Source organism: Myripristis murdjan, chromosome 18 (assembly GCF_902150065.1).
Source record: "Myripristis murdjan chromosome 18, fMyrMur1.1, whole genome shotgun sequence".
Taxonomy (NCBI): Eukaryota; Metazoa; Chordata; class Actinopteri; order Holocentriformes; family Holocentridae; genus Myripristis; species Myripristis murdjan.
The window spans coordinates 20,563,712-20,585,991 of NC_043997.1; the positions used below are offsets into that span (position 1 = coordinate 20,563,712).

The 22,280-nt window shown below is 41.0% G+C and overlaps 1 protein-coding gene across 1 annotated transcript; it reads left to right on the plus strand.

Annotated features, from left to right (window-relative positions):
* The first annotated feature begins 12,143 nt into the window (after window positions 1-12,143).
* On the plus strand, window positions 12,144-21,550 carry syt4 (synaptotagmin IV). Its single transcript, XM_030075577.1, has 5 exons — window positions 12,144-12,418; window positions 15,266-15,885; window positions 15,997-16,320; window positions 20,521-20,641; window positions 21,136-21,550. Exons 1-5 carry the CDS (start codon window positions 12,385-12,387, stop codon window positions 21,456-21,458), a joined length of 1,422 nt encoding a protein of 473 aa, XP_029931437.1. The 5' UTR covers window positions 12,144-12,384; the 3' UTR covers window positions 21,459-21,550.
* Window positions 21,551-22,280: the final 730 nt, after the last annotated feature.

Here is a 22,280-nt window from a genome sequence, read left to right on the forward strand (position 1 = left end):
TGACTCTATCAGATTTCAAACCATGTCCATTGTCCACTAACCGTCTGTCTTTCTGTTTGTTGTTTTGATTCTTATAAGTGCCGTTGCCATGGCTGAAGTGATAGTAAAAGTGTTTTGAATGTATTTACTGTAAAGGCTAATCCCAATTTCTGTTCATGCTGACGCCCATGATGCACATCACACATATTTTACATTACTGGCCACCTACCACACTTGTTTAGGTTTTGAAATGTGTTTGTCTTACCCCTAGACAGCTACCTGTGTATTTTTTTCAGGGGTGGTAGGAATGACGGATGAGCGACATGAAAAAAGCGAGCAGGTCAAGAGATAACACTGGGAATTCCAGAAATATTGGGCATAATTACTGACACCTGACTTGGATCTTCATAGGCCCTTTCCCCTTCCATAAGTTTGTTGCTATAAATTTACACAACTGTCTTTTAATTCACCTTTTTTGAAGTGACCCTTGAAACATCATTCTGGTAAATGTGTGTGTTGAGTGTCAACGGCCTGAGGAATTCTGGTTCGAGCTGTTGTATAGCCACTGATCAATAACCATTTCATCAAAAAAATTCCAATATTTATCCTGATGTGTCATTGTGCTGCTTGTAGGTAGATATGGAAACCTCCACACACTGACTTGACAAGTAAAATTGAAAGCATGTAGCATGTACATATACGATGATGACAATGCAGTTCTTTCAGTTTCACATTTGTGATGAAATGATGATACCCGCTCAGCTGAATATAAACAGCAGGTGAAGAGAGACTGAGCACACAGACGGAGCAGCAGAGAGATAAACAGGTGAGACGTGACATTGGACAGACAATAGAAATTCAAACTTGTTTTTTTGCTAATGATATCATTACTTTTACAAATGCAATTTCATTCAGTATTTATCTGAATTTAGTTTCAAAAACAGCTTTAGTTCTAGTCTTAATAAACATGTAGTACTTTTATCATTGACAGCTTTTCCACTCTTCCCATATCAGTGTGACTGTAAAAAGCACTTTTTATTGATGCAATAAAGTGATTTCTGGAGTGAGGTGACGCTGGTAACATGACCATTGTCCGTGTCCAGCGATGGCAGCCGCAGGTTCAGCCGTGGCCAGAGGCAGGGGAATGACCAGCAGTGTCTTCAGACCCACCAGAGGCCTGTTCTCGGTCTTCATCCTGCTGTGTCTGCTGTGTCTTCACAAGTCAGTGGCAGAGAAGAAGGACACGCTGGTAAATGAATGGTTGCTCTTCCTACATGAACATCAACACCTGAGTAACAGAGAGTCATAACGCACGCTAAGATAAGAACAGGCTTTTTGGCATTGACAATCCACAGTTGAGAGTTCACGGCAGGCCATGGCGGTTCCTTTGTTCTGTCAGTTACTGGCTGTTGTCAATTTTTCTGATTTTTTGACCTTTGAAATTTTAGGATATCCTCGTGGAGGCACTGACAGATGTGAAGCACCGAGCAGAGTTTGTAAAGGTGAGTTTTAATCAATTCTTATGGTGGCCCTGAGAGCTCAACGCCCTGCAACTTAACTGTAACTGTAAAACTGTAAAGAAAAAACTGTGACTTTCTTGCTGAATGGCCTACAGAGTCAGTTATGTGCCCCGACAGTAATTAAGACATTGCTATGTTATTATAAAGATTTAAAAGGGAATGCTCTGGCTGGCTAAGAAAACTGTTACTTAACTGAAACTGATAATCACTATTGCAATTTTTTTGTTTGTCACATCATTTAATGTAACATAGCACAGTTTATTTTGATGGTATTGCAATGTAATAAATCCAGGGTTTTACTTTTCCTGCATCAGGGAGACTGTGACTTTGAAAAAAGCACCATTTTAGACACCATGGAGACAAATGAGCAGAAAATGAACGCTGTGCTGGCAATGCTGAAGAAGGCTCAGCTTGAGGTGAAACCGCTGCTGGAGCGTTTTGAGGTCCTCAAGGCATACGTGCAGTGGGCACATGAGAGCATCACTGTCAAGTCTCAGGACATGGACAGGAAGTTGGGAGAAATTAAAGGGCTGATAAATATCTTCATGGAGGATCACAATGAGCTCTGACACCTTCCATGAGTGTTTCTGTCTCGGCTCTGTATGAAGTATCCATGATTTCCTCCAGCATGTTAGGCTTAAAGCTTTATTTGAATTTACTTTTGTTTTCTTTACATAGCCAAACCTTTTCAGACAAAGCTGACTAAAATGTTCCATATGTATTTTCTTTCCATAGAAATCATTATGCCAAAAACATGATAAGATAGATTTTGTAATAACTATTTTAAGTGCATTTGGATGGTTTAGACATAGATTAATGAAAAACTGATTAAAGACTGATTTGTTAATAACATATATTCATGTAAAAATAATAAACAAATAAAGTCAAATTGTTGATGTGAAAGACCGATGCTGTTTCTGTTAATAAACTATGAACCTCACATGAAAATAAGACAAAGAAAAAAAAAGAAAGAAAGAAAGAAAGAGAAAAAGAGAGAAAGAAAGAAAGAGAAAAAGAAGAAAATGAAAGCCAAATCATTAAAAAAAAAAAAAAAACTAGGATGAAAACAAATAAATAAACAAATAACCCTCCACACACACACACACAGACTCACACACACACACACACACACACACTGTGCAGGGACTGAACCTCAAGTATAACAATAGGGATCTTGGTTATCATTTGGATGCACTTTAGTTGCTAAGGAATGAACAATAAAGAGCTTTAAAATTCCCCTGCTGCCAGTCAGTGACAGATCATCATCTCTTCAAGAAATGCAGCTCATGTGGGAGAAAAAGAAAGTTTGTTTCTTTGTTGTTTTAATTCTGAGAAGTGGTTGCTCGCTCTCGGTCAAAGTGAAAGTGAAAGTGTTTCTACACAGAGCTCAGGTGCTTGTTGTCCAGCTCTCTGTTTCACCGTGCACACAGTGACATTAAGACTTCAGCAACATGCAATTATCAGAACAATGCCTCAAGTGTCAACTCAAAAAAATAATAAAAAAAAGCTGAATTATAAAGGGCAAGTCTGCAAATTTAAAGTTGAAATGTCCGGTGTTTTCTGTCATTCAAGACTTGTCCAATGATAAAGTGACTCTGCAAACTGATTTTCCTGCAACACTGAGCACAGATGGCATACATTTGTTGCCAAGAATGTACAATATATCCATGCAGTATAGTACATGGGATTAAAGGAGCAGTTTACTCAAAATACAAAGAGAAAAACTATAGGTTGAAAATTTCAACTGTAAAGCTGCTCTGTAACTGATCAATGAGCATCAAACCATAAAAAAGTAATGTTTCCTCTGTATCGTGTTGCTCTTTAGAGAGAACAGTTGGAATTATTCACATTACAGGCATGTACAAGTAAATATGAAACTTACGGAGTCTGCAATCATCCAGTTCTTCCAGTTCCGTTTATAGTGAAATCCTGCAGCTCTCCTCACCTGAGCTATAAATACAGGTGAGACCAGACTCTCAGCACACACACACACACACACTCACAGAGGAACACGGGAGAAAACAAGGTGAGAGATGACAGGGATCAAATGAAATTGAAAATTTTTGAATTTCAACTTGTGTTTTTTTTTGTTTTTGTTTTTTTTTGCATAGCATTGCTAATGGTACTGTACAATACAACTGAAAAATGTATGAAGTTATAGTTTCAGTATTAGTGTTAGTGTTAATAATACAATTCATTTTTGTTGCACTGCTAGTATTATTACAATAGTTTGTGTTTGTAATATCATTTGTGTTGAAATTACCATTAATGTGATTAAAGCTGAACTTTGTTGTTATATGGCGGCAAATGAGGCAAAGATCTGTCATCAGTCGACTGGCACTGTTAACTATGGCTGGAGAAGGCACATGTGTTTTAGAGTTATGATCTACTCCTCATTACAAATTCATATATGAATTAAAAAGCACCATGCATTTTACCTTTAATAATCCTTCTGGTCACTTCAGTCAGTTTCACTGCAGTCCAGTCGAGGCTAGGTGCTGTCATGGAATTAAGCTGACAGAGGGTCTGATCCATCGCAAATACCACCAGCTCTAGGCTAATGCAATGCATGATTTTAATGGTAAATTCCTCCACAGTGTACTGGTGTTTTATATGATTATGGGTGGAGAAAAAACGGGGTTATTTCCTCCTTGGACTCATCTGCCTCATCTGTTCTCATGATTTCTGTCTGTGGCTGTGCAGGACTGGACCATGGCAGCGGCAAGAGCGACTGGCAGTGTGTCCAGAGCCAGCAGAGGCCTGTTCTTGATCTTCAGCCTGGTGTGTCTACTGAGTCTCGCTGATGCTCTGACCAGGGAGGAACTGGTAAATGAACTTGTTGCTTACACCTCCTGTTTATCATTTATCAATCAAGACGGAAGGAATTTTTACTTTTTTTTCCCAACCCAACAGCTTTGAGTCACTTCTACTGTGTTTATATTAACCATTTGAAACTCATTAGGTTGTGGATGGCCACCTTCTGTACAAACTAATCTTATTTCTTTTTATTTTTCATGATTTGAGGGATTTCTTGGAACTTTTCTATCTTTTCTTTTTTTCCCTTAAAAAATCTTGTGGTAATGTGAAAGAGAATATACTTCCTTCCTTAGTTCCTTTATACTGTCAATCCTTGACCTGCAATATTTGAACTGTTGCATTTACACGCCAAAATCTTCACAAAACGCTCATTTTCATTTTGCAGGAAAAACTCAAGGAGAGAGTTCAGTTCTTTGAAGATAAAGCAAAATCCCTGAGGGTGAGTTAATCAGTCTCTATTTTCAAATGTTGGATGAGCAGGCTGGGGGTCTGTTATGTGTGCTGATGAAGATTTTGTTTTATAAAGTTTAGAAAAGAAAAGCTACATTTCATATCACAGTATCTGGAACTATGGATACACATAAGATGACGAGGCAGCATCCATGCAGATAATGCTAACTTTATGGCGTTGTTGTTGAATCTATGATTTCACTTTCCCCCATCAGATGGAGTATGACTCACTACAAAGGCTCAGTAGAGAGATGAAGGCTGAATTGGACCGCTACTGCAACAACATGCAGGCAATATTTATGAGGGGTCCACCTGAGGTGAAACCACTGCATCGTCTTGTGGAGATACTCAAGGGCTTCATCGACAGCTCCATGGCTCAAATGGTTCAGGAAGATGAAAATGTGACCATGAAAGCTGAGAATTTGGAAAGGAAATTGAGAGAAATGAAAGCGCAGATAAAAGCCATGGAGGAAATTCTTAATTTCTAACAGCTTCTTGGCCAGTCAGCATTTCAGTTTCCAGCATTGTATCTAGGGGAGTGAGGGGTAGAACCTAACGTTTCAGGACAAAGGCAAAAAATTGTAGGATATGTAGGAGTTAGAGAACTAATTTTTTAATACAAGCAACATACACATCGCTGCTACAAATGAACACTTTAACTTTGTTTCTAGAACCTACCATTTCCATGGAATTTCAACCTAAGTGGAAGAAGAGAAATGCTACAATTAACCCCACAGGTGGGGTAAATTGTTACGAAGGGAGTCTTAGTTGTAACACTTACAGAAAGGTTTGGTTTAACACAGTTTAATACTTTAATATTATAGGAATATTATTGCGACACTATAGTAATATTGCCATAAAAGTCTTGTGGCCAATAATATAAACGCAGGTCTACAGTACCACAAGTATGCCATGAGTCCCATTTAGGATATTATGAGAATACTATACGCCTACCATAGGAAATAAAAAAATAGGCCTATAGTAATAGTAAAAACCCACGCAGTTGTGCAGTGTTGTGCGGACTGCAGGGGTAATATTCTGTGGATGAATGAATGAATGAATGAATAAAGACAATCAACCCATGCCACATGGGGTTATTCTGACACCACATAAATCATAACTCTGGCTTGTAAGCCTCACAGAAGAAAAAAATCTGTTAATACAGATGGAGTTGGAGTATCTGTTTCAATATACCGTATTTCACCAATTAATCGCCCAGCCGCAAATAGCCGCCTGGTTCTTATAATCGCCTGGGGTCTGCACGCATTTTGCGTATTAAACGCCCACCCGAATAACCGCCGGAGCGATTATTTGCATTATATGTAGGTAACCCAAAGTAAGGCTATTCACCTTATTTTTGCAGAAGTAAACAGTTATCCGCACAATAACAGTGCGGCACCTCCGTCAAAATAAGAGCGCTAGCTAACGTTAGAACAAAAGGGTTTACCGTAATATTAAATCGACCGACTGAAAATATGTTGGACAGTAGCCGTCATCACGATAATGACCTGGTGCAAAAATAAATAAAGGCCTGCAGCGAATAGCCGCCTGGTTCTTTTAAACGCCCGGGGTCCAAGTCGATTTTGCATATTAAACGCCCGGGCGATTAATTGGTGAAATACGGTACACTAGCTACTAGAAAGAATACAGTAGAAATCCCATGATGATAGGGGCTCACATGTTATATCCACACACACATGCTCCACCTTGTGCACACACACACACACACACACACAGCTACACTACGTAGCTAACACCCCAGAGGATTCTAGCTCTTCTGTCACACCTGCCTTTATAGTGTGTACACACACACACACACACACACACACACACACACACACACACACACACCTCACACAGACACATGTCTCAGTTACTATGTTGCCACCAGTTTCCCACCAGTTTGAAGTCGAGTTGTATTCCTCAGTGTGGAGGAGCGGAAAAGTGATTCCTCACTGTTTTTATCATTCGTCTTTGTCTTTGTATCATTTTACAACCTCTTCTCTCTGTTTATGTGTCCCTGTACTTGTTCTCATTTGTTTTACAATCTCTTCATTGCGCAATAAAAATAGATCACAAGTCTTTTGGTGTTTATTTCCTTCAGCTGTACATCCATTTCAGAGCTAGAGAAGTGGGGTTTTTTTTGTTTGTTTTTTTAACCCTGATGCTTCGAGTCTGGTGCTCCACCCTCTTATACTTTCATCTGGGCATTCTTGACTTGTCTCAACTTGTTCAGGTTCTGTGATTCTGCACTCTCATGCCCTTTTATGGGGATTGGTGGGTGTTTACCTATACTACTTTTTTTTTCTTTTTATTATTTGTGTGACAACATTACAAGTGTAAAACAACACAAAACATGAAGTTGGGAGTTAGAATGGAGGGAGTAACAGAGTCACAAAATAATCAGACATCATCAGAACAGAACAAAACAGGATGGCATAATATTAATACCTGAAAACAATAAGAATTGTGAAGGAACAGAATGAATGAATGAATGAAGAAAGAAAGAAAGAAAGAAAGAAAGAAAGAAAGAAAGAAAGAAAGAAAGAAAAAGAAAGAAATGACCGGGGGATTTTCATGACATACATTTTCATGCACGTAAAAATCATAAATAAACAAGTAAAATCTCACTGTTGATTAGTACTGATCCTGTTTCTATTAATAAATTAACCTCAGATGAAAGCAAGACAAAGAAAGAAAGAAACAAAGAAAGAAACAAAGAAAGAAGGCAGTTTTAAAAAGTATGACTGAAGAGGTACTCTACTCATCATAAATCGAACGTATCACAACTTCTGTCAGTGATTTCAGAACGGCAACAATCTTTTAGCTCGCGGGTTGCAACTTGTCATTTGAGTGCACTTTTGTTGCTTAAGAGTGAGCAATAATCATCCTCAAAATTCACCTACACAGCGTGGGCTCTCCATCGCTGCTGCCCTGCTGGCTTGGCACTCTCACAGGACTGGTACATTCTGGCCAGAGGACAGGTCATGAGGTCACCACAGCTGACAGTGTTCATCTTCTAGGTAACATGAATTGTCTCTAAATTTAATTCGCCCAGTAGATTCAAAGACATCAAACTTGGCATTTTGGACTATGGTTGGCAGTAGAGCAAAGGTCAATAAAAAATCAAAACGATCCTTCCTTCCAGACAGACAGATGGACAAACCAACTGACATGGCCGTCCTCCTGTAAACGTTAAAACAAACAAACCAGCCAATCGACTGATGAGTCATTTGAGTCATCAGTCATTTGAGTCATTTCTAGCAAATCTCACACAATGCATTCATTCACTTTCTTTTCTCCATCTGTTTAACTGCCATCTTAGCTGAGGTGAAAGTGGAAGTGTTTTGAGACAAAGGTAAGGTGCTCCCAGTTTCTTTTCTTGCTTAAGCCCATGCACTGAACAGTATGCATATTTTAAATCACTATTTTCAAAAAAAAAAAAAAAAAAAAAAACAGATAAGAGGAAAACACCAGACTTGGATTTTAATGGACCTTTTTCCATTCCATAAGTTCATTGTCAGTGTTAACATGAAAATCCACATACTGACTTTTAAATGTGAAAGTGGCAGTTACATTTTCATGCTGCTATGTAACCAGATGAACAATCAACCATGTGTTCCAGTTTCGTTTACACTGAAATACAACTGCTGCCCTCATCTGACCTATAAATACCAGCTGATGAGTGACTCTGACAACTCAAACAGACGAAGACACAGAAGAAAAAAGGTGAGAGAAGAAAATGATCGTATAATGAGAAAGAAACTAGAAATTCTAAATTTTAAACTATGAACTTTTGTTCATCTGTTATATTAATGCTAATATGTGTGTTATTTCTAGTAAGAACATCTGTATTCTGTTAGTGCTTTACTTTTAGTAATATTACTTCTGGTGTAATGGTTTTTATTATTATTGGTAGTAGCAATAGCTGATGCAATAATACTAGTTTCTGTAGTCATGAGAGCATTATCATTTCTGTCTCTTTTGTCTCGTTATTAGCATTCTTGTTGATACTTCTTTTAATTCTAGTATTATCAAATGTGTTATCAAATGTGTACTGTTAGTTGTAGTAAAAAAGAGTAAATAGCCAAATGAGCCCATGTGCTCTGTAAAGTGTGTGTGTGTGTGTGTGTGTGTGTGTGTGTGTGTGTGTGTGTGTGTGTGTGTATGTGTGTGCATATTTACTTATTTATTTATATATACAGTATACGTGTGTGCGTGTGTGTGTGTGTGTGTGTGTGTGTGTGTGTGTGTGTGTGTGTGTAAACCATGTACAAACCATACTTCTCTTTTGATTTCCAGTCCAAAAAATCATTTATAGAGCTACATGTCTTTCCTTGAGCTTTTTGTGCAGTCCTAAAAGTCATCAGCTGTAGGGTTTCATTTCAGTCCTGCTGTGAAGTGCACAGTCAGGGCACTGATAGTAATTTTTCGTGATTATGGATAGTGAAAGGGCTTATCAGCTCTGTCTGATTTACTCACCTAATATTTGTCCGTGCCCTTACAGAACCAATCAGCAATGGCAGCGGCAGGTTCAGTCATGGTCAGACCAGCCAGAGGCCTGTGCTTGATCTTCAGCCTGGTGTGTCTGGTGTGTCTTGCTGATTCACTGATAGACAAGGATGAACTGGTAAATAGACTGTTGCCTATCTTTCCAGTACATTACAAAGATCTGGACTGATGCAAGGTGATACAGTGCTTGAGAATCCAGTTTGTCTTGGCTTGGTTCAGTGCCTCTCAGCCTCTGTGACTGGAGAAAGAATGTAAATAAGTCTGCAGCCATTCTGACAGCCGTGTGCCTGTATTCTAACTCCAACCTTAAAGTCTCAACAGGATAGAAACTTATTCAGTAAAGAATTCTCACAGAATCTTCTGCTGATGTTCACTTTGCAGACAAAGATCATGGAGCAGCTTCAAAACATTAAGCAGGATGCAGAATCTGTTAAGGTGAGTTCATCAGTCTCCATTTTGTTCAAATATGGGATGAGCAGTATTGAGAGACAGTTATGTGAGCTGGCAGTCATCAATATTTTGTTTTGTAAAGGTTTGAGAAGCAAAACTGCATTTCACATCAGTGTATCTGAAACTGTACTGAATGTACTGCAGGGTTAAGAGAACAGAGAAGCCATACATAGCTGATCATAACATTACAGTGTTGCTCACATAATGCAATATGGCTTTCTGGTGAATGCGTAGTTTTACTTTCCCCCATCAGGCAGAGGATGAGCCATACGATCGCTTCATTTCGGAGCTCCTGACTGAACAGCACCGCTTCATGAATGCTGTGTACAAACTATTGAAGGACGGGCCACAGGAGCTGAAACCTGTACAGGAGATGTGGGAGTTCCTCATGACCTACATTGACAGCCTCACGGCTAACATGACTTGGTATAATCGCGACAGAGCTGCGAGGAATGAGAACATAGACATGAAATTGGCTCAGATCGAAGGGCTGATGAAACGGCTTGAGCGGATGCGTGATGAACTGTAATTGTTTCAGCGCCTGTCAGTTTTGTCTCTGGTTGTCTCTTAGCAAAGTCCTTAGTTTTTAATTGTCTGGCTTAAGTTTAATAATTTTTTCTTTTTTTGTCTTCTGTAAAACAACAACAACAACAACAACAACAACAAAAAAACATAAATAATTTGTTCCATCATGACATTTAATAATTAAACAGGCCACTTTTATTTATGTATGCTGTTGTTGTTTTCCATGTGCAGTTATTTTGTATGGCACAGACCAATGTAGATAGTCTTTGAAATGTTTTGTAAAAGTCAGAAGTTTCCAAATCAAAGATTCAAGTAAAATACAGATAATTCAAAAAATGCATTTGAGTACTGTAAATGTTCTTCAGTACTGTCCACCAGTGTTGTCCACCCACTTTTTCTTCACTTCATATCGACAGTGGTCATTTATTATTCATTGCTCAACAAAGAATATTGTAGTTGCGATGTGTGAATATCACTCACAATCAGACAGATACAGATAGACACAGATACAGACAAAGACACAGATACATACACACACACACACACACACACACACACAAATAAAACAGACATTTTGAACACAGACATCTACTGAATGCGAACTCACCCTAAAGACAAAGACTTACTCCATTTGTGTTTATTTAGAGCTGTATAGCTCCTACCTTAGAGGGCTTATTTTCAAATGTGTGTAAACAGTATACATAAAGGACTGCATTCACATCAAAATTGAGTGAAAATTATGACCACCAGTTGTGCTGTCCCCCGACTCTTGAAGGAAAATGCATTCTCAAGTATGGGCATCAGGGGTCAGTGCATCATCGTGTTAAACACTGAACCTGCTGGTCAGGCGGTGCATCCGGCTGACTCTGACTGGTGTCTCCTCTCAGCCTTACGTAACCTTTAGTTACATCTGCAGAAAAGGGAGAGATCAAAAGTGGATATACATTTAAAAAAAAAACACACAACCTTTAATGTATTTTCCCCTGCAGAACATTGATTAACATTTTGATCGTTTCCTTTCTCCTCCTTTCCTTTCAATTTCCCTTCTTTTGTCTGAAGCCACAAATAAGCCGGCAAATTTTGACCACCAGTGACCTCAACATTTTTGCATCATTTAGGGTCCCTTGTTTCACATGTATGAGCTCAAAGCCACTTATAATGTAGTCAGCTACCAAGGACTTATTACTAACACATTACTGAAATACATCAGTTCAAGTTTAATCGGTCCCTTCGGCTATGTCCCATCATCCATCTCTCCATAAAACAGTCTTTCGTGTCTGTAATAAAGTACATAAAATTATACTGGCACTATTACATTGCATTACATGAGATTAACTTCGTCTTTAGGTATGTTAAAAGATTGCCATTTAACATTTTAATTACCATAGCCCTGTATTAGAGGGTGGGGTTATATTTACTAATCTACGAGCCTAATTACTAGTAACTCATAGTATGCTAAATAATCAAGCAACCACTGTAGGCTTATTGTATATTAGAAGGATAGGTTGAAGGATACTAACCAAATCAGTGTATTTAGCCCTTGCTTGTAATGATTGAGAATCACAGTAGTGCACCACGTCCAATCACTGACCTCATCAAGAGAGAGACACTGAGTGTTTCCTCCTCTCTTTTCCTTCCCAAACACTCAATCAGGGAAATTGGCAGCCCTGTTGTGTTGCTTCACCGGGGGCCCTGATATCACAGCCAGCCTCCGTCACTACTGCGTCAGCACCGATGAACTCAGCGTTACCGGCAGAGGAAGAGGAGAGGGGGAGTGGGTGAAGAGAGAGAGAGAGAGAGAGAGAGAGAGAGAGAGAGAGAGAGAGAGAGAGAGAGAGAGAGAGAGAGAGAGGAAACGGGGTGTTGCCGCCTCGGAGACGCACTCACGTATCACTGAGTATCAGCATCGCGGTGGGAACACAGCATCCTTCGTCTCTCTCCTCCACCCTTCCTTCTCTCTGGGAAAGAAAAAAAACGAGGCTGCTTTTGAATTATTGAAGCCATACACTGTCCTGTGCATTATTCAAGACAAGCAAAAGCGAGATATAGCGGGAGATACCTCGACACCAGGAGACCGAGTTGCCGTTAAGCGTGAGGCCGAGAGACCGTTTCAGCACCTCGGACAGCGACCATGGCTCCAGCGGTGGCGGACGGGGCGCAGCTCGGTGAGCCAAACCTCAAGCTGCTTTTCATGTGCTCTTCGTTGTCATATGCTGTTTGTTTCTTCTCAAAAAGCAACGTATAACTCATTTCAAATGTAAAAGTAATGTAGTTACTCCCCTTACTGCTTCCTAAAAGCTTAAATCATTGTGTTGCTCTCTCGTTAATGGTAACATACACCATCTAAAACCCTGCCTCCTTTCTTGCCTTCAAATATAAAGAAAATAGTTTCTCCAGCGTTTCTTTCATAATTTACATTGATTAAATTGGGTATCAATGCGTCCTTCCATCTGTTTAAAGTCAGTTTAATTCACATTTTAGCTTAATGAGCGCAGGCTTGCTAGGAGGAAAGAAATCGCGCAATTAGGGTGAGGCGTTATGACAATAAAATATATTTACAAAAGGTGACATCATAAATGACTTATTTTTAAAGGGTGGTAGACGCTTTCAGTATTCTAAAATGTAGTAGTAGCCTAATTCCTTCACACAACATGGTTTTATATTGGCTACAAGCCAGAATGGTGAATCCTGGAAAGCACCTGTTTTCCTCTTTTTTTTCCTTCTGTCTTTCTTTTTCCTTCCTCCAGCAACCCTCACCGCCCTCCTGTTGACACAGCCATCTGTCTGTTGTTGTCATGTAGTAAACCAATCCACCCAGCCTACTGGACTGAAATATTAATGCAAAGGAAAAGGGCGAAAAACAATATGCAAAAGTGCTCTGATCTAAAGCTGAAATTGGACAGTCCATAAAAGAAAGTCTATCTGGAATACATTTTAGATGGATACTATAGCCTACACTTACCTCAGCAAAACAAAGGCATTTACAGAAATAATATAGTCATCCCATGGAAGATGTACCCTCCATTAAGCATGATTATGTCCCAAATAAACAAACTAATGATAACCATGGACAAACCATAAGGTTTTACAGGAATATTAGGATTTTTCATGTTTGGTCCAGACATGGCACTCCCTGCTTTGTTTCTCAGGCAATGATTTGCTATTACCGGACCATTTGTAATCTGATGTAATGTGTGTAAACTGGATTTGACTTGATGAAACAAATTCAGTAGACAGGAACACAGTGATTTTGTCACATGAGTGATGTCCTGTTGCGTGTAAGTGCCCCCACCCCCACTCTCCACACCCTTACCTTGCATGGGTGTTGACCTGCATGTTTTTCCACTGGGCGATCCTCTAAAGTGAAGGGAATTGCCCATGTTTCCCCTGTTGAAACAGACCTATTATGTCTGGCTGCTTGAGAAAGATGCTTGATTGGTGTTGAGTCACAGTGGACCAGCCCTTATTAAACAGGGCTACTGCAGTCCTCTGGAGAATACATTTCAGAGGGATATCACAGTTTAGTGGTAACTACGAGATTAAAAAAAAAAAAAAAAAAATACCATTAAGTAGAATAATTTCTCTCTAAACTCACTATGAAGTATCGAAAACTCATTTTAATCCCCTGTAGGAATATTACAGGAATGTCATAATGATTTGTGTGAAGGATAAATGGGTGTTGGAGAGGAACGGCAGTGATATGTGAAAGGTTGAAAGAGATGAGCACCCAGCATGTCAAAACAAATAAATGATTTTTTTCCTAGTACTTTCCCCTAAGGAAAATATGACTCAAAATTGCTCATCATCTCCCTTTTTCAGTGTGTGCGTATCTCCCACGAGTGTAGGAGGAGGAATATATTTCAGCATAATGTGAGCATATCTCAAGGCATATCACAATTTGCTTGGCTCATACTTTATCATCGTGATGTGAGACCTTTTCAAATTTGGATGTCACTAGGGAATAATAAAGGTACACCTTACAGCTCTTCTCCTGGAATTGGGCTATTTCCAGCAGAGAACATAAACATAGTGAGTCACTAAAACTCTGCACTGAAACCAGGACCAGAATTGTTTACACTGGGTATCAGGATCCACACAGAGGCAGGAAATGCTGTGCACAAACACTGAATACTAGACAAAGTAGACAATAATGTGTGAGCTCTAATAATCTGTTTGGGTTAATTTAATATCCCTAAATAGTTGCACTTTAGCAATAACAATAATTCAGTTTTAGAATGATTCAAAACACACAACAGCTGCTGGCTGTTGAAATAGCACTGTTTCAAATATGGGAGCAATTCTGCGATAACTCACCAGGGTTGCACAGATTGTGTTTTTGTGATCTTTCTGAGTCCAGCCTGCGTCAGTGAGGACATCAAACACACACACACACACACACACACACACACACACACACACACACACACACACACACACACACGCAGTTTATTCAGTTGACTGGGCATGACAGCAAAATCCCTTGAGATTGGTTCTACTATTGATTGTTCTGTTGCGTACAAGCTTGTTATTTGAGGTGTATGACTAAATGTGGATATTTAATGTGGTAGGCACTGGGGACTGTTTGCATTCCCATTGTACCAATGGGATTTAAAAAAATATATATAGCCAAAAAGGGAGGATGTTGAGGGCGGGACTTTTGGAGTGGTTTACATGGTCCATGTAGTTGTGTAAAATGTTTCACCATTTGGAGCTGAGCACATGGGACAGTTTGAAGACATTTTATGTGTAAATTGGCAAAATATCCCACTGGGACGTTCATGAGTAGCAAAGTAAAGTGAAGAGGAGTAGCTTGGATGCTTGTATGATATATAGTCCTCTGTAGAATGGAACTGGCCCATTGTGCATGCACACACTCAGACCGATGTACTTTCAGAGTTATATGTAGATTTTCAAGTGGTTACAGAGCAAATAACACTGAGATTTCCAGATGGTGTATTTACTCTGTCTTTCTCTCTCCCTCTGTCTCTCTCTCTCTGTGTCCTCCTCCATAGTGGAAGTGCCAGTGAGTGTTGCCGTGGTGAGTGTGTTCGGCCTTGTGTTCAGTGTGTCAGCCTTTGCCTGGATCTGCTGTCAGCGTAAGAACACCAAATCCCAGAAGACACCTCCCTACAAGTTTGTGCACATGCTCAAAGGTGTCGACATCTACCCCGAGAGCCTCAGTGGCAAGAAGAAATTTGCTGCCGCTGTCGGCACTCCATCTAATGAAACCAGTAAGACTGATGTGAATGGAAACTGCCACACTGCCTCGGTGGTTACCCCTAATGGCACCGTTAAGCTGGCCTCCAGTCCAAATGGTTCCAGACCGGCTTTGCATCTGGATCTGGAGAAAAGGGATCTGAATGGCAACTTTACCACCAAACCCTCACACCACCACCACCAGAAGGTCCGCAGCTCCCCAGACCTGGAGCTGCCCTCTCCCAATGCTGGCTTCACCCAACCTGGGGCAATGGACCGCCGTGACCTTCCATCCCCCTCCAGCTCTCTCTCCAGCCAGGCCCCCACCCCGGCTGTAGACAAACCCCAGAGAGAGGAACGTGAGGGTGGGCTTGGGACACTCCACTTTTCCCTGGAGTACCAGCCGGAAAGAAAGGCATTCGTCGTCCATATCAAGGTACCGTATGTGTATTTATTTTTGTGTCCTAATTTTTTTTTGCATTTGATACAAAACATAAATCAAGTATTGATTGATTAAGTCACTGAGTTCATTCACTGATCAATCCAGGAAGCACACGGCCTGAGCCCGACTGACGAGCAGTCACTGACCTCTGACCCCTACATCAAGCTGACCCTACTGCCGGAGAAGAAGCACAGGGTTAAGACCAGAGTCCTAAGGAAGACTCTGGACCCTGCCTTCGACGAGACCTTCAGCTTCTACGGGATCCCACTGGCCAGAGTGTCAGAGCTGGCGCTTCACTTCATGGTGCTGAGCTTTGATAGGTTCTCCCGCGATGAGGTCATTGGGGAGACCCTCGTCCCATTGGCTGGAATCGACCTGTCAGAGGGGCGTGTCCTGATGAGCCGAGAGATCATCAAGAGGAATGTCAAGGTAAGAGCTGGAACAAACAGAAAATCCTAACCTTTTGATTTAATGTTCGATATCCGAATCAGTATCTGCAGCTTCAAGTGATGATCATTTTTATTAACATCTTTATTTTTACTTACTATTCTACCATTTTAATTAGATTCATGAGTCACAATTTGAAACCAATTTTACAACCAGCAAATTCTAAATTGATCAAAATTCCAGCAACACTTAATAATATAATACAATTTCTATGTTCGAGCAAATTGACTGGTGCCCCAGTAATGACCGGTCATTACCTTCATAATAGCAACAATGCCTGCATCATTAGTTCCTAATAGAATGAAACATGGCATTATCACAGCAGTACTGGGCATTTTAGAGAAAAAAAATAAAATAAATGAAAATATTTTGACGTATTTTGAAGTGGGTTCAATCTCAGAATTCACAGTTTCTTGTGCTGGTAGATTTGGACAGTGATAATACTAAATAAAATATTTTGCAGGCCAACTGGGATGTCAGATAGTGGGTGTATTCCTCAGCGGAGACAGAGAGATGAGATTTGCGGCATCATTATAGATCTGCAAGCTGATACTGTGCTGGGTTGAAATGCTCAAATGGACTGCAGTGAGCTCAGATATGTAAACGCCTCAAGCGTATGATTTTCTTTTCATGTTTGCTTCAGCAGTTTTTGCCACTGCTCATTATTATCCTATCTGTTATCCTGCTTATCTATGACGTTTCAGTGTTTTAAGATAGAACACAATCATGACAATATCAACCCCCCCCCCCCAACACTTTTTTCAATACAAAGTCTTCATACCATAGCAGCAAATACAAATATGGCAGACAGGGATACAGAAAAAAGGAAAGATGCCAGGTGAATGGTTAAATAATCTGAGGTTTTTAACTGGGAATGAGTAAGCATAGGGTTCAGGCCAGCCAGTATCCTCCATAAGCATCAGTTGTGTGTTTAGATCATCATATTCATTTACTTTTCATCCAGCACAGCGTGTGTCCGAGCCATATTTTTCAAATGATGAGAATGTACTTTTTGCATTGAAGGTCATCATATCCAGATTGCCCTTATTCATCTTGTTTCTCAAACAGCATTACACATTACAGAGCAGAGCTGCAATGGTTGATGTGAAAGAGAATATCACATTTCCACTTGTGCATTCCCAGTAGTGTATTGAATGGAGTGACATGCACACCGCTCCATTATAGATCTGTGAGCTGCTTCTCTGTAAGCTTTCTGCTTAGAACGGGTTGTGCCTGGCTGCTTCAGGGTCAGCAAACGCACATCATTTACAGCCCGTTTCCAGTAGGTGCTTTAGAGACCTACGGAGACATGCCAGATAATATAAACACCAATTATAGATTTTGATCTGATATATTTATCTCCGTTGCTGAGCTAAAAGATGGGCTGTGTGAACTGTAAGAGAAGATACCCTTGTGTATGTTGATCTGTCCAGTAAATGTACTGGGTTGAGCTTAGATTATTGCACAAGGTATCACATCCTGTGTGTTGGTCAATTAAAATGATGGAATGAGATATGGTATCTGCACACTTATTATTGATCTTTGGTTTGTTTTACAGTCGTAATTTAAAGTAGCTAAAAGGTTGGGCTGTGTCTGCTGTGAGAGTGAACTGCACATGTGCATTTGTACCTTTCCAGGTGGAGTGTGAGCCAATATCCCTGCCAGTATAGATTTTATGGGTCGATATGGTGCTATCTGGAGTTTGGCTAAAATGCTTAGACTGCTATGAGATGATAGAGAGGATTATATGTTTGTACATTTCAGGTGGAAGTGCGAGGTATCTGTAACATCATTAAAGGTCTCAAAGCTGGTATTGCACTCCAGAGTGGGGAAATCTGACTCTGTGACTCTAAGAAACAGAAGGGGTTAGAGCTCCTTCTGTGGAAATATCACCAGCCCAGAGGTATTCCCTAAACAAGGTTCTGCTTGCTTTCACCATGCTCTCTCCAATAGTATTTTTTCATTTCCAGTTTCCTTATTTGGGTCAGAGGCAGAACAAAAGAGTCCCTGCTGTAGGGAAGGGTCTGTACCGTCTGAACTTCTATTTGTGGAATCAATCTAAAATTAGTTTTACGGTCATATTTCTCTGGGGTTGGATATTTCTGGGTGCATTTGAAGGATCTGATGCTGAGAAAAGAGAAAAGAGCTTAGTCTCTTTCAGTTATTTGCTCATCTGTTTCAGAGATCTTTGCTCTTTTTTTGGGAGAGACGATTTTAGTGCTGGTTCGGCTGCATCAGAAGGAGAATGACTTTATTTGACAAGTGCAGAAAATATCTCGGTGCAGAGACATAAACCACTTTAGTAGCGGAGTGCACACGGACAAGCAGAGGGCAATGGAGCTTCACATTGAGTGCAAAGGACCAGTGCAAGATATACAGTAGGGAGTATTCATTCAATTTACATGTGCACATATGTATTTGTGTATAACAGAATAGTGTTTGTTTTTAAAGATAGTGTTCTTGTTGCTGTTCTTTTCTCAGTGTGACAGGCCTTGTCTCTGCACAAGTTAAAGGACTTTTTTGCAGACAGGGTGGTGGCTCCCTTTGTTCTACGTGGCATGGATGCTGTAGAACTGCTTTGTGTGTGTGTGTGTGTGTGTGTGTGTGTGTGTGTGTGTGTCTGTTTGCATATGCATGTGTTTGTGTGTTAGCACGCAGCAGTGAAAGGCGTGATCGACGGAGCATATTGTACTCACCCCTTGTTCTGTTCTCAGAAAATCTGCCTGGCAGGCATTTATACTGAACCACAGTGACAGAAAATAGTGTCCCGTAAGGTGTGTGTAAGTGTGTGTGTGTGGGAGAAAGACTGTGGAAACAAAAATTCATTCTCAAGCTAAAGAATCACACCAGTGATCCACTTCCAGGAAATTGAATAGTATCTTTGTTGTCCAGTGAGGAGAGTGCTGCCTCTGCCAGTGCCTGGAACACTGCTTGGAAACAGAGTCATATCAGTACAGCCACAGCCATCAGTGTTGACACAATATGCAGTTTCTTAACTGTAGGACCCTCAAATAATTAATAATAACTTTATCATAAGCAAGAAAAATTTTAGTGTATACTTAACAGAAATATGTCAGCATTTATCTTAATTTTGCATTTCATTGCTCCATATGCAAACTGCATCTGGCAGAATAGAATAGAATAGAATAGAATAGAATAGAATAGAATAGAATAATTTTACAACTCCATTTTGCTGTCTACCCAACTATCCATTCTTCCTGTCGTTTCCCTCTCATCTTTAAGAGAGTCGGTCTTCCATTATCTGCAGTATCAGTTCATCATCATAATCTCCCTAATCTCCATGGAGGTCCTCAGAGGAAAGACATGAGAACATTCTGTACCACCTGGTAGCTCTCTCTCTCTCTCTCTCTCTCTCTCTCTCTCTCTCACACACACACACACACACACACACACACACACACACACACGCACACATGCAAACATGCTCATCTTTTCACATTCACACAGACCTGAATATTAGGTTATGGGGTAGATGTGTTTTCATGTGTAACTGCTTATTGCCATAGTAACCATGCACAGAGGTGTGAGAGCCTGTGAAGTGTGATCACAGCAGTTGTCAGCGTTCGTGTGTGTGTGTGTGTGTGTGTGTGTGTGTGTGTGTGTGTGTGTGTGTGTGTGCGTGCGTGTGTGTGCACATTTAGCAAATATAGAGCAGTTACAGAGTATAATAGAGAAGAGAGTGGGGTGCTTCTCACTTACACATTTATGATATAATGTGAAGAGAGTCCATAAGCAGGTGGCGATTATTTTGCTGCCAAGAGACTAATTGAATTGGTCAGCACTGCTGGTAATTACAACGATTGCATTTCCAGATTCAAGATTGTTAAAAGCTCTCTGTTCCATCAACTGACACCCCCCCCCCCCCCCCCCCCCCCCCCCCCCCCAATTTTCAAGCATACCTGCCTGTTTATAACAACATTACCTGTTTCCAGATTAAAAGTGTTTGTTAAAGGCCCACATTTTGCACATAGACTATATGGTAAATGTGTACTGTGTGTACATGATATGATGATAACTTTGAGGGACAGGTATTACTGGATGCCTCTGTTCAATTTTGCTTTTGGGCTGGATGAAAATGAAAATCTCCTAAAATCTCTGCTTCTCTGTCTCCCACCCTCCTCCTCTACCCTCCCCTCCCTCCCTCTCTCGGTCTCTCCACAGAAGTCAGCAGGCCGAGGTGAGCTCCTTCTGTCCCTGTGCTACCAGTCCACCACCAACACTCTGACTGTGGTCGTCCTCAAGGCTCGCCACCTGCCGAAGACCGACAACAACGGACCTACAGGTGTGCACACTCACAGAGCAGTCCTCCTGCCACACACACACTTGTACATGCACACACACACACACACACACACACACACACACACACACTTGCTTTGCACAACAACAACTAGAGGAGGGCAAATTGATTTTTGTCCTTCCTGTCACGCAGCCCAGACTACTTATGATGCTGTGATAGTGGGCATAATGGCACGGCCACCGCACTAAAGTAATCTGATCTGGATGTGATAGAGAGCACTTTAGCGACAACATTCACACACACACACACACACATACACACACACACAGACATACACATACACACATACGCGTGCACAAAGTGTTTACAGAGCCAGCCTCACTGTCCTCATCACTACCATCCATCATTTCCGCTTCATTGATTGCAATATCGACCTGGGGTAGGAATAATATGCCACTCTCAGACTGCTGCAGGGATGGATACTTACCATGCTTTTTTTTCTCCCTCCCTCCTTCCTTGTCTTCCTCCTCCACTAGATCCATATGTCAAGGTGAACCTGTATCAGGGGAAGAAGCGCGTGTGTAAGAAGAAGACCCACGTGAAGAAGTGCTCCCCCAACCCGGTGTTCAACGAGCTCTTTGTCTTCGACCTGCCCTCCGACGAGGGCCTGCGGGACACCAGTGTGGAGCTGCTGCTGATGGACTCATGTGAGAGGGGCGACTCGCGCTGCACCAAGCCCGTCCTCGGACGCCTGGTCCTGGGCACATCGGCGGCAGGGACCCCTGGCGAACACTGGAGGGAGATCTGCGACCACCCGCGCCGCCAGATCGCCAAGTGGCACGCCATGTCAGAGGAATAGGACGGTTGTCGTCGTATCCTGTTGTCCAATCACAATGGGGATATTATGAGGATGGGCGGGATTTAGCGTCCGGCTAGCCAGTGCCCATTGGACTTTCAGTTGAGGGTGGGGGTGGGAGTTGGGAGGGGCGGGGCTGCTTGGGACTTTGGTGTTTGGTCCAAGGGAGGGTCATTTGAATTGATGTCATCATTCAATCAATCAATCACTCAGTCATTCTTTGAAGTAATTGGGGTTCAAGGGGTTCACGTGGGCGGGGCATGACAAACGGGACCCAGTGGCTTTAAATGATCCCAAAGACTGTCGCCGAAGATCACCCGGTAACATTCAACATCACCTCCATGGCAACAAACCAATTGTCACGGCAACCGTGTGCAGTGCAGAATGTCTTCAGTGTCGCTATTGCTCTTCTTCTTTTCCTTCTTCTGCTTCTTTCTCCTGCTTTCCCTCCTATAAATATTGCCTATTCCGTCGTATAAATAACAGAATGAACAACACCTGACAATGCTGTAAAAAAAATGTGGATTATTAATTAACTTTATTTTATAAAGATAACATTTTATTTATAAAACTGTAGAATGTTTTTATTTATGTTGTAATTTTTGTACTCCTCTGGTTGATTTTGTTGAACATGTTTTGCAAGTTTAAGTGGTATTTCATATATCATCACTTAGGTACAAGAAAGCCTAAATTAGGTGTGGTGAGAGAGGACTGGAATAGACTGAGTGCACTGGGGACAGTAACTGTGGGTGCATTTATGTGTGTGTTTTGATATGTGAGTGCATGGGTGGAGCCGCGCGTGTGTGTGTGTGTGTGTGCATGTGT